The 12,246-nt window shown below is 35.7% G+C and overlaps 1 protein-coding gene across 8 annotated transcripts; it reads right to left on the reverse strand.

The window, feature by feature from the left end:
• Positions 1-647: 647 nt before the first annotated feature.
• Positions 648-11,551, reverse strand: LOC147386231 (uncharacterized). Of its 8 annotated transcripts, XM_086423068.1 has the most exons (13): positions 6,629-7,311; positions 6,266-6,556; positions 5,468-6,190; positions 4,967-5,261; positions 4,577-4,879; positions 4,357-4,464; positions 4,195-4,269; positions 3,885-4,121; positions 3,434-3,761; positions 3,189-3,284; positions 2,131-2,470; positions 1,752-2,045; positions 648-1,539 (listed from the first exon to the last, which is right to left on the reverse strand). In XM_086423068.1, the coding sequence occupies exons 4-9, from the start codon at positions 5,045-5,047 to the stop codon at positions 3,459-3,461; spliced, it is 1,107 nt and encodes a 368-aa protein (XP_086279194.1). In that variant the 5' UTR covers positions 5,048-5,261; positions 5,468-6,190; positions 6,266-6,556; positions 6,629-7,311; the 3' UTR covers positions 648-1,539; positions 1,752-2,045; positions 2,131-2,470; positions 3,189-3,284; positions 3,434-3,458. The 8 variants fall into 8 exon arrangements, with proteins under 8 accessions (XP_086279194.1, XP_086279190.1, XP_086279196.1 ...); XM_086423064.1 differs by having other exon boundaries at positions 2,131-3,284; XM_086423070.1 differs by lacking the exon at positions 4,357-4,464 and having other exon boundaries at positions 2,131-3,284; positions 6,629-7,313.
• Between the last annotated feature and the right edge of the window lie 695 nt (positions 11,552-12,246).

Consider the following 12,246-nt stretch of genomic DNA (forward strand, 5'->3'; position numbering starts at 1 on the left):
TCATAGAATTTTGTTCTCTACCTCCCTATGGCATCGGATCAAGTTTTTGAGTGCCACAAGTCGAGCCCAATGATCCTTAAGATTTCAAATCTTACTAAGTTTGTAAGGCTAACCTTACTCATCTTTTTATTGCAATTGACTGATCTAGTCTACCATTTCCTAAAAACCTTTATTATTGATTTTGGATGCAAAACTGGATGACCAGCCACTATGTGAAAATACCTAAAATTCGACGGCCCAAAACCGTCGAATTTTGGGTCAATTCGACAGTCTTGACCGTCGAATTGGACCATCGAATTAGGGCTTGTCGAAAAAATATTCGGCGGCTCAAAACCATAGAATTTTATAAATAATCGACGGTTTTAAAATTATTTTCGACGGCTATAGGCCGTCGAATAAATTATTTTCGACGGTTATAAGCCGTCGAATCTGTAATTATATCATATTATCGACGGATTGAGACCGTCGAATTATTTTAAACGCCATATCATATTGAACTCATTTTTTCATGCCCAAATGTTTTTGTCTTCAACTTATACCTGCAAAAATTTCACACATTCATATTCATATCCCATCCACATCGACATTCACATCCCATCCCATCCACTCACATCTCATCCCGTCCACTCTCATATTGAAGAATAATAAGATTTAAAAAAAAAAATTTACTTATATAAGTCGAAGTTATAAATCACATGTTGGAAGAATTCCTGAGATCATGTTCATATACATCAACATAATGAAATCTGAAAAAAAAATCCCACTTTCAATATTCCATTTCTTAGAAGATGGTAAGGTGTATACGGCATTAGCACCCGCTACATGGGTAGATAGCTCTGCTGCACTTTGCAATATCACCAAAGCATGAGAAGATGGGCATATGGGCAGCTTCACAGACCGAGAAGATGGGCGGCTTCACAGATTGATGCAACTGACAAGTCCTTGGGGAGTTGTGTCATTATGCCATCACAGTAAGGTAACACCTCCTCCAATGCCTTGCATATGTCCCCAACCACACTGACGGTGATGGCACAAACGTCAAAATGCAATGTCTCCCCAAGCTGTTACATCCAGAACAGCTACCAGACAAGCCAAAAGAATTCTGCGCAAGTCGTTCACACTCCCTTTAATGGCCGCCCGTTGGAGAGGAGTTAGGTCATTGATATCTTTCAGCTTGTATTGCTTGAGGAACTCATCATCACCATCATCAGATGTTTCATTATCATAATCTATAGGCGAACGACCAAGTGAAACAGATAAGATGTCTACACCATCATCAATTGCATCATCAAAAGCAGCCAAGATGTCAGCATCAGCACACCCTCCAATCCAGCAAACTTTGTAAACAGCGATCCTCGCAGATGGAACAGCTCCTCTCGCAGTTCCTTTAGCAAGGCCATAGAGGCTTATGTTTCTCACTTCACGCCCGGCCACCGTGATGCTGTGTGAGAGCCATGCCCTATTGTGTCATGAGGAGACTTTTCTTCCTGTTCCCCAAATGATTTGTCGGCTTTATAAAATTTCGCACCTATAATCTTACTGTAATTTCCATGGCAAAAAAAATCAAATCAAAGCACATCTATTTCTAACTTAATTAATCTATAAACAACATCTATGTTGCACAGATACTTCAAAATGAATGTAGACCATGATATACCCACAACACGTCCCAAAATAAACATAGACTTGCATTAAACTGAAATCAGTTTTCTTTGTGGTTCATGTGCAAAATTTGATTGAAGAAAACTTACTTGTTACACTTGAAGTTTTTGCAAACACCTTTCCATTTACTTGGGGGTGGGCCCATTCCTTCATCATTGAAGCTTTCCAATTCTGGCCAGATTCCAGTGTCAATGATGCCGACAACAAGGTGTATGTGTATCAATAAAGGATTCCTTGAAGAGTGCTACTGTGTGCATCAAGGATAGCTAGAGTTTGTTAGCTACTCAACTACTTAAGAGTACAGGATCTAGAATTAAGGTACTAGTGATATTTGGTGCACATCTCAGAGCAAGAACCAACACAACCTTTCACTTCTTCTCCACCTGCCATTCAAATCAACCATTTTGTAAATCAGTAAAGCAGTAAGCACTGTGTGTGTGTGTGTGTGTGTGAGAGAGAGAGAGAGACCTGGGTTTTGTTGGGTGCTGATGTTGGTGCAGAGGGAAGAAGCACAACCAAGGTTGCAGTAGTAATGGTTGAATGAAATCGAAATCCCAAATGCTAGGTTGGTAGTTGGCTGATCGTCTAGCAACCGATGGATCACAGTTTTGATGGGTACTGACAAGGCAATGAACACGTCGAGGAGCCAAGCAAGACGAGCTTCTTAGAAAAAGTTTCAATGGAAAAGTTCTTGGAGATGAGAAGCCACTCAAAGAGCAGGGTGGTATTAGGAGGTTGAGATTAAGAGCCATTGTAGTAGTAGTAGTAGTGATATCTCTAAATGGTATTTTTGGTTAACCATCCTCACCTTGGACCCCATATAAATACACAATCATATACCACACCAATTAAACAGAAAATTTCCCTTTCTTTTCACAAAGACATAAGCATGTGCAGTACTTCTTCAAGTGATAGATATATGCAGTCCTTTATTGAACTGATAAACATTTGATAATTATCAAAAGGGAGCCATTCAATTGCCAAATATTTGACCAACATTTTGATGATGGTGCATATATCTATCACTTGACCATCCCAATCACTATAACCATCACAACAAACCCAATGAGTTTGGGTCATGTCTAGCCCAATGAGTTTGGATGAAGGTAGTTTAAGATGTGAAGAAACATGCCTCAACAGAAGATATGTCCCAGGAGAAATCATAGACAAAGGAGCCAACACACACAAAAGAAAAAGAGCTTCAAAGATGATAGAAAATGAAGACAACATGACAAATTTCTATTGTTCTACTCCTAAAGTATTTCCATGATATAGTTTTCACATCCTTCCAAGCAGAGCCACTTCAGACTTGCATGCAAAACAGACGATTGAAAATAATGAAGGGTTTTGTTACATGTGCTCTAAGGGCACACGTTAAGGTGCATTAGATACACCTTGGACATAAGCATTTGAGTGTATACTTGGTAAAAAGACAAATTTTCAGATTCTACAAATGGGTATCCTAATTCTTCTAGTAGGAATAAAGAAGTATACATCCTCTCAGAAGAGCACTAATAAATACATACCTTATGGGGGGAAATTGATGAATAAGGGGATTTGAGAGGATTAAACAGTGCTTCTCAAAATTTGTCAGCAATTTGTTGAATACACCTCATAAACATCTGCAGCAAATGACCCAACTAAGTTATTTTCAGAAAGGATACAAAGGATACAAACATTAGATTCAACATGTGAGCAAATGCAAATAACAATAATAACATTGACAATTAGCCCATGAAGTTACCAAACAAAAGGTAAAAAACCTTCTTACCCCAAGCGTTGTCTTGACTTAACCCTCAAAATACACGACAATGACTCCTAGGCCATCTAATCACCTCACCACAAAGAATATCAATTAAAGTCCCTTGGGGTCCATCTCTATCCATTAGCTCAGTCGAAGAGTCAATGATCTCATCGATACAGATTGAATAATACTCGATATCTGGCTTCTCAGGATCTACTAGTGCTCCTTTGGCGTAGATCACATTCCTTCTGAAGTTCATCAATAAGCATACCCTACCATTATTCAATGATGGTAATGATTCTGATACTGGTTCTTTACCTCCTCGCCTATTAGGAATTGTGGAATCTGATGTCGCCTATAAAATAGAATTATTGTTTATGATTAGATATGTAAGTTAAAATCCATCATTTATATGAATTAAATATTAATGAAAAATTAAATGAAGAATCTCTAAAGTTAAAGTGTTTTTACATCTTACCTGAGTAGAAGGACCTCCAACTTCAAATGTAGATGATTTTTTCTTCTTGTGCTTGTTCTTGTTCTTCTTTTTCTTCTTCTTATCTTTCATTAGTGTATGAACTAGTTGAGTTAAGTTAACCATGTCTCTTTCAAACTTATCCGTATAATTTCGACTTTGAGTTGTATAACGTAATGAAGTCTTTGAAACTCCACCCCCCATGCCTCTTATTCTGCCTTTTCCATCTTTCCCAAACACCTATGCACAAACTATGATTAATATAATGTATGTAAATAAAAAATTAAAATTAAATAATCTAAGTCATACATACAATGGAAATAGGATCATGGTCGATATCCTTATGGGTAAAACTAGGATCTTCTTTAATAAGATTGTTTAATTGACCCTATAAAACAATGAAAACATTACGATGATAAGTAATTTTTTTTAAAATAAAAATAAAAAATTTGACCAAAAAAATGACATCACTTACGAGAGATTTGGTCAACTCAGGAGTGAGAGCACTACCATCACTCCTCGTATGACTATCGATGAAAAGCTCTGTTCTTGTGGGGTGCCGACCATCCGTCTTATATTTTTTCTGTTTAGATCAAAAATGTGCCACATCAAAAATGCATACAATCTTAAAAGCAATATAAATTAATGAACATTTGAAACAGAGTATGTAAATTAATAATTAGATTAATACTTACCATTTCTTCTGCCTTTTTTGCTATACCCTTTCTACCGGTTGTGTGTGGAGTTTTATTTTGCTTACGAAGCTTTTTCATTTTATCACATTTTTCTTGGTCAGTCGATGTCGATTTTAAATCAACAAACTTCTCCCAATCATCCTGTTTGATCCATCCACTTTTGGGCTTATTCAACTTTCGCTCTGCATCAGTATTACCAACTCTGCAATATTCCTTCCCCAATCGATATTTCCAATCTCTCCATGCATGACCAGCTTTCTGTAGGCAGAACTTCTTGTAGTCCTCAGAAATATCGTAACGGGACTGTCCAAATATGAACAAATAAATCAATTATAATATAATGAAAATATTCATCATTATTACAACTAATCAATAGAATATTTATACTACCTGGAGAAGACGCCAAATAAGTTCAAGCAACTCTGTCGGTACTTTCCTCCAAGAAGAATAGAAAGGTGGCACGTGTGCCATCGCATAGCGGCTATATTGGTCGATAAGTCTGTCGAATTATCCCCAATGCATTGCCCCATAGCATTGAATTCCACATGAAGACGTGAATCAGATGATGAATGTGGATCCGATGTCGACGAACTCTGATGACTATCTCGTGTAGGAATCGAGGGTGTCGAGCTATCAGAATCCGATGTCGACGAGCTATCAGAATCTTCTATCAACGTCATAAGGTCTGTATGGAATAACATTAAAAAAAATAGTATAAATATTTGAAAGCAATAAGATTAAAAATGAAAGCAATAAATCAAATGGTGTGTTAAATAACAACCAAAGCAGAAATATTACACAATATCAACAATGAATTTGTATTTGAAAGAAATAAAAGTAGATCATTACTATTATAACACACTATTTTTCATAAATATATACATAACGTACCAATATAGTTAGTTTTCATCATCATTTTCAATGATATCTTCTTTAAGAACAGATGATAAAGCATCCACGTTACTTGCCGCAAATGCTAAAGGATCTTCAAAAGCGTCTACATCTTTATTCAATCTCTTTGGAGCTTCTAAAACCACGTGCCAAGCTTCCGTAGGCCGACTTTGATCTTTACAATAAAAAACTTGAGTTGCTTGTGAGGCAAGAATAAACGGTTCATCGTCCACTTTTGTATTTCTCATCAATCTCTCTAGATTAACATATCGTAAATTTGTGTCTCGATCAACCATATACCCATTTGAATCTTCTATACGCACCCAATCACAATAAAATACCGTCTCTTTGAAATCTAGGTAGTCCAACTCAATTATTTTCTTTACAATACCATAATAGGTAACTTCTTCATCTACATAGTTCGTATCTCTAGCATTTGCCCGGAAACTCGTTACAGCTTTCATTGACACCCCAGAGTTTTGTGTTGATAAATTCATTTCATATTCCGCTGTATAGAAAACATACCCATTTACTGCATATGCGTTATATGAAATTGCAGAAGCATTTGGGCCAATAGCAAGTCTTTTTGTGATTGAGGGGCTGAAATCGTCATGTAGTTGTTCTCTAACCCAATGAGCGTATGACATTTCTTTCTCTACTTGTGAATTGGTCTTTCGACTATTAGCCCTTGACGCAAGACTTTGAAGGTATTTATCATATTTCCTATAGAAGATAGTATGAATTAATGAGGTTTAAATTCATATAATATAGAAATAAATTTGAGTTGTTGCTACATACTTTTCCCATTGAGAATTCTCAGCAGACTGACGAAGTACCCATTTGCGAACTTGTTCGTACTCCACATTGTTCAGAACATAACGTTTCCCATTCTTATCAATAGGGTAGGCAGGTTCACAGCCATCATTCATAATCATATGTTGGCCTCGTTGATGACTTCCTATTTGACGTAAATCATCGGGCATGTAATGCATAGCATACATCATTGCTTCTTCCATAAGATAACATTCTGTGATAGAACCTTCTGGGAATGTTTGGTTCACCACATATCGTTTATAACTCTTCATCATCCTAATAATGTTTTACGAATTAGACAACAATAAGACAAATAAAAATATTCATTACTTATTGATCATCACATACCGTTCAAAAGGATACATCCATCGATATCTAACTGGTCCACACATCAGCGCTTCCTCCACCAAGTGCACAAGGAGATGTATCATAGAAACAAAAAAAGAAGGTGGAAAATATTTTTCGAATACACACACTGTTTCTACAATACGTCCTTTAAAACTTTGTAGCTCCAAACGATTGATTTTTTTCGAGCATAAGACATTGAAAAACATCGACAGTTGTCGAATAGCGGCACGCAATGGCTTTTGATTCTTCATCTTGAATGCGTGCATTAGCAACACCGGTAATAAATGTTGCATAAGTATGTGGTAATCATGTGATTTCAAATTTTTCAATTGAAGTTCTTGTAAACTCACATTTTGTTTCCAATTTGAACTGTATCCGACAGGAACTTTCAAATCCCACAAAGTTTTACAAATTAATTCTTTTTCCTCATTAGACAGTTCGTAAAGAGCTTTTGGTAAAACCTCATTGCCATTAATGTTCATCGGCCACAAATTCTTTTTTATCTTCATTTCTTTCAAGTCTAATCGAGCTTTACGGCCATCCTTCGTCTTATCCTTCGTCTTCATAATTGTTGCGAAGAGATTTTCAGTCACATTTTTCTCAATGTGCATCACATCAAGATTGTGACGAAGTGGCAAATCCCTCCAATAAGGCAAGTCAAAGAATATTGATCTTTTCGACCATGGAGTTTCATCATTCATAGAGTTTCATCATTCATGAGCCATCCTCATACCTGAATGACGTAAAATTCTATATAAAAAAAAATCTATTTCCATAAGTAAACAGTTCCAATATAAAAAAATTCAATAAATATTAGACTAAAATTAGTTAATCACAGAAAAGCCAGGTATGACAGATGTATTTGGATAACTTAATGAATCTTATAACAAACATGTCCAAGACTAAGATGATTAGGATTGGCCCAAGTAGAGACAAAGCCAGTCTAGGTATATAATTAAACCAAACCGAGTTGTTAGCAAGTTGAATCAATCCAGTTAAAGCAAAGACAGGCTGACTTAGTATGAAGACCCAGAGAAGGGGATCGATGATCATAACAATTGGTTCAATTACTATCTTTTGCAATATACATTATATATATATATATATTTATGGACATCATATAGTACATTGGTCATTGACATTGGAAGAATCCTTTTACAAACTTTGGGGGGACTATCAAGTGATTTTGTACCGATTTTCCAGCCAAAATGCATGCACATGGAATTCTGGACAAGAATCAAAGCTCTTGTTTAGTATCCAAAGGAGTAAGCCATTTACAGAGAAGAGATGCCCTTTGAAACATAAACTAAACTCCAAGAACTGTCCACGGTTGATATTTTCACAGTAATAAGCTAGGAGAATTACTTTGTAAGTATAATAAACTAACGTAAAAACTTTCAAGTCTTTTGGTATTCAAGCAGCTGCTTCACTAGAATCTTCAATACCTAAAAGGATTCCAAATAATTATGATAGAACTTAACAAATACATCCTAAACAAAAAATAATCCCTGACAAACCAAACTATCCCCACAAAGTTTCCGAATGAATTTCTAAAAGTACATACCTAACTGAACATTAGATTTTATTTTTTTTTCATGCAATTTGCAAAAATGCACAGAACACAATAAACTAGCCTGCAATTATCAGCAATGCACCCACATTGTATACCATGGGTACAGTCAACAATGTGTAGACAGCAGACTAGCCTCCTAGCACCAAAAACCTGAATGCCTATATAGTTCCATCATTACTTGTCCTAGACTCCGTGGACTCATCCATAACTACACTAAGCCGTTCACACATACATCAGATAATATAAACAATGAAATGCAAATGATTGCTGCAGAACACAATAGTCTGACTGAATGAAGTAAACTCAATTGCAGATATCCTTAAAAAACTCTCCTCACATGCTACATGCTAGAAATGTTCATAGAAATACTAATAATTGTTACCAAAAGATAAAGTCTCATATAAGTTATAACTCCTTTCTCATTCCACTCTCAATTTTAATATATGGAAAAAAGAAAATAAAATTAATGGTTAATTAGAAACAATTATCAATAAACCAGATATCCTCTAAGCCTCTCCTTATATGTAACATGTTATAAATGTTTATGGAATTACAGGTAATTGTGACCAATCACCGTCCACCTCCTTGAACTGCTAGCAGTTTGACGACACACCATTTTCTTTCCTAGTTGGGTGCCTTAAATATAAAAGCCTCATGTAACTCCTTTCTCCATCCACTCCCAATTACATTGTACCAGACATAAGAAAATATAAGTGATGGTTAGCAAGGATTAGCAATACATTTCCATTGTTTTACAAAATGGATACATTTTATCTTGCTTTGGAGGCTTCAAGCAAGAACCGGATATCCTCGGAAACTATCCTCACACGCTACATGCTACAAATATTTAAAGAAATACAAGCAATTGTTACCTATCACCAACACACTCATCTACCCAGCCTATGCAAACTTAATTTTGCTCGTTCATAGTTATCCATCATTAATTAGTAATGTGATCTATAGAAGTATCAAAGCGATATCGAATGTATGGAGCCTAGACACACACACACACACACATGCAGCTGTTGACTGTCATACAATATTAGCATTCTATTAGAACCTAAGAATACTGCCTCAAAATGAAATATAGCGGAATCAGATAGGAAGAATGGAGTAAGGAACAGATAGGAGTGGTGTTTGACTCAAGTCAAAACCCCTATAACCTTTAAAAATTATAGGAGAAAACAACATTTTTCACTTTCGTTTGAGTTCTCTTATGTATGCATGTTTACAACAACAAAAACTCAATCAAGTAGAACAAAACTTGCCAAATTGTTGCATAGTAAACAAGTGTTCTTGGGTTTCAAACATTGAGTTACATCTGTAACTTAATCTGGGTCTCAATTAATTGAGCGTCGAGTAGCTACACTTCAGGTTCTTTCTCTAGTAACACAAAACAGTTCAATTGCAAAATTAGACCAAACAAGATAACAAATTTAGATTACATGTGTGTATCTGTGTATCTCTATTGCATATATGGCATATGTGTGTATCTCTTTTGTGTAATAAATAGATAAATAAAATTTTCTTTAAACACAGAAAAATGCCACATCCACATTTTAACATTAACAAATACCATTAGAGATTTGTAGGCACTACTAAAGAAATTAAAGGTTTGTCTGAAGGATCAACTTTCAAGTCCATATCCTTTGAAAGGAGAAATTTGAGGCAAATACTTGAGGAAATAAGGTGTTCCAAGGGAATCACTAATACAAAATCTCTACTTTTATTCCTGCTCAACAAACCCTCCTTAAGCTGGACCTCTCAGGTAAGAGTCTTTTTCTTCCAATTATTTTAATTACTACTACTAGCAAGAAAAAAAAAATGGAGATGAGAGCGACATAACGCATCCAATTTTCAAATTAAGAAGCACTCAATGTATTTTATTACAAGAAGTCGGACTTAGTATGTTAGACAGCCCTCAATCCATAAGGGAACTAATTTTGAATCCAGGAAATCCTAAACAATCATGAAACGTGCTCCATTCTATCATGCAAGTGTGAATCACGTAGATAACTATCAAACAGGATTATAATCGAATCACATAAATCTTTCCACTAATTTCAATTCAAACCAAATTATAGACTTTAAGGTCTAGCTCAATGAGTGGGTGGGTCACATGTGTCTAGCTCAATGTGTAGGTGGACCATGCACATGGTACACATGACGGAAGATTGAATTTTAGTTGCTCAAGTGGACATGGTTGTGTCATGAACTTGAACTCAAAGAGGTATTTAAGCATGGCTCTTAGGTGATTGCTGAAGAAGTGGACCAATTTTGTTGGTGTTGGCGTATCTGTGTTAGTAATGGCTTTTAATTAAAGTGCTTGCTTTTATATACAGAATCTGAGAGTACAAGGTGAGACATTTTTTGGAATGCTAAATGGAACTAGGAGGCTTGAAGCAGGAGTAACTATATTGTTGTTGTGAAATTATGAGAGTTTGATGTTTGGTTTCTATTACAAGAATAAGAGATGAGCAGAGGAGTGTGTCTGTTCAATAATATGGGTGAGATGGACCATTGGCATGTATAAGAGGTCACATTATACATATAGAGGGAAATCACAGAGTTGACAGAGAGCTCCAAAAATAGACCCTTAACGAACTAAACTCAAATCAAAGAAACTACATTCATATCATCTAAGCTAAATTCATAGAAAAATGCATCCAATTAGATTTCTCCAATTTTAGATCCAAATTTATCAGAAAAGCTCCAAAAAAAACTATAGATCACCATCAAAACATAATAATTAGAGAATATTAAAGTGAAAAATAGAAGCAGTAAAGAAACTAGAATAAAAATATAAGAAATAAAAAGAAGTGAAGATGGCCGACTGGAAAATTAGGGTATTTACCAAAAAATTCGCTAATAACTCTACGATTAGAAGTTCATTTTAGCACAAATAAGCTCGGTAAACAAGATTAAAGAATCTAAAGTAGAATTTTAACAAGATTAAACTGAAATTACAGAGAAAATTATAAAATGTACCACTTAAAAGGCTAAAACGAGGCAGGAAGAAAATCTGATTTGCAGAAACACTAAAGATCTCTGGATTTGAAGCAGATCAAAAATCTATCAACGAAGTGATCGATCGATCGATCGGTTTGATCAATCGGTGTTCTCGAATGCCTCTCGAATGTCTGGTTTGATCGGTGATCAGTGTTCTCGAATGCCTCTCCAATGCAGCTCGAATGCCGCTCGAATGCCTCTCGTATGCCTCTCGAATGCCGCTCGAATGCAGCTCGAATGCCTCTCCACAGTCTATTTTGGTAAGAAATTCAGAGTCGAAGAGGGAGATTGAGAAGAGTAGATCGAAGAGGGAGATTGAGAAGAGTAGATCGAAGAGGGAGATTGGAGATTGAGAAGAAATTTCAAAAGGAGAGGGAGATTGAGAAGAGAAGGAAAATCGAAACTGTTCGATAATTTTATTAAAAATAAAAAATAAAATATAAAATACCGGTGGGTCGTTGGGCTGGGGCTGTCGAATACGCGTGTTGGGCTTAAATGCGGGCTTTGGGCCGGCGAATATAAACGTGAGATTTGGGCCGTCGAATTTACCGTTAAATAAGTGCAGAATTTGGGCTTTTTTGACGTAGTGAGCCAGTTTTCAATAGAATCAGCCAATACATAGTTGTCCCCCGATCCTGACCCTATTCATTTTTCTTCTCTTGCAGAGGCCACCTAGCTTGGTTGTAGGTGGTATATTTCATTTCTTTTACCAAATGAGATGTCATAGAAAACATAAATAGATTAAATTTCTCTCTCCATATAATGTTAGATCTTCTCTATCCAAATGAGATTCACATTGTAGTCATCAGTTGTAATATTCATTTTTATCCATTTGTAATTGAAATCCTGATATTTATGGTGTTGTGATACACATAAAGATGAATAATGTTTTGTGCCACTAACATGAGGTTTTGGGTTGGATCCAAAACGAAAATTGATTCAATACCTAAGGTTGATAATTTAAGTAAATAATATTTACGAAAGAGATTGCAGATGACTGAAAGCAAATTTGCAGCATTAGATTTTTCTTAAGTTA

Source organism: Akebia trifoliata, chromosome 14 (assembly GCF_017979445.1).
Source record: "Akebia trifoliata isolate Shusen 1 chromosome 14, ASM1797944v1, whole genome shotgun sequence".
Classification (NCBI taxonomy): domain Eukaryota; kingdom Viridiplantae; phylum Streptophyta; class Magnoliopsida; order Ranunculales; family Lardizabalaceae; genus Akebia; species Akebia trifoliata.

What these genes read in the sequence shown, in the direction of transcription:
- LOC147386231 (XM_086423063.1), bottom strand. Translation starts at nt 7,239, where the DNA reads ATGCACATTGAGAAAAATGTGACTGAAAATCTCTTCGCAACAATTATG. An exon ending in TGGATGTATCCTTTTGAACG is followed by an intron (nt 6,557 to 6,628) that starts GTATGTGATGAT and finishes AAACATTATTAG; the next exon opens with GATGATGAAGAGTTATAAAC. An exon ending in GAGAATTCTCAATGGGAAAA is followed by an intron (nt 6,191 to 6,265) that starts GTATGTAGCAAC and finishes TATCTTCTATAG; the next exon opens with GAAATATGATAAATACCTTC.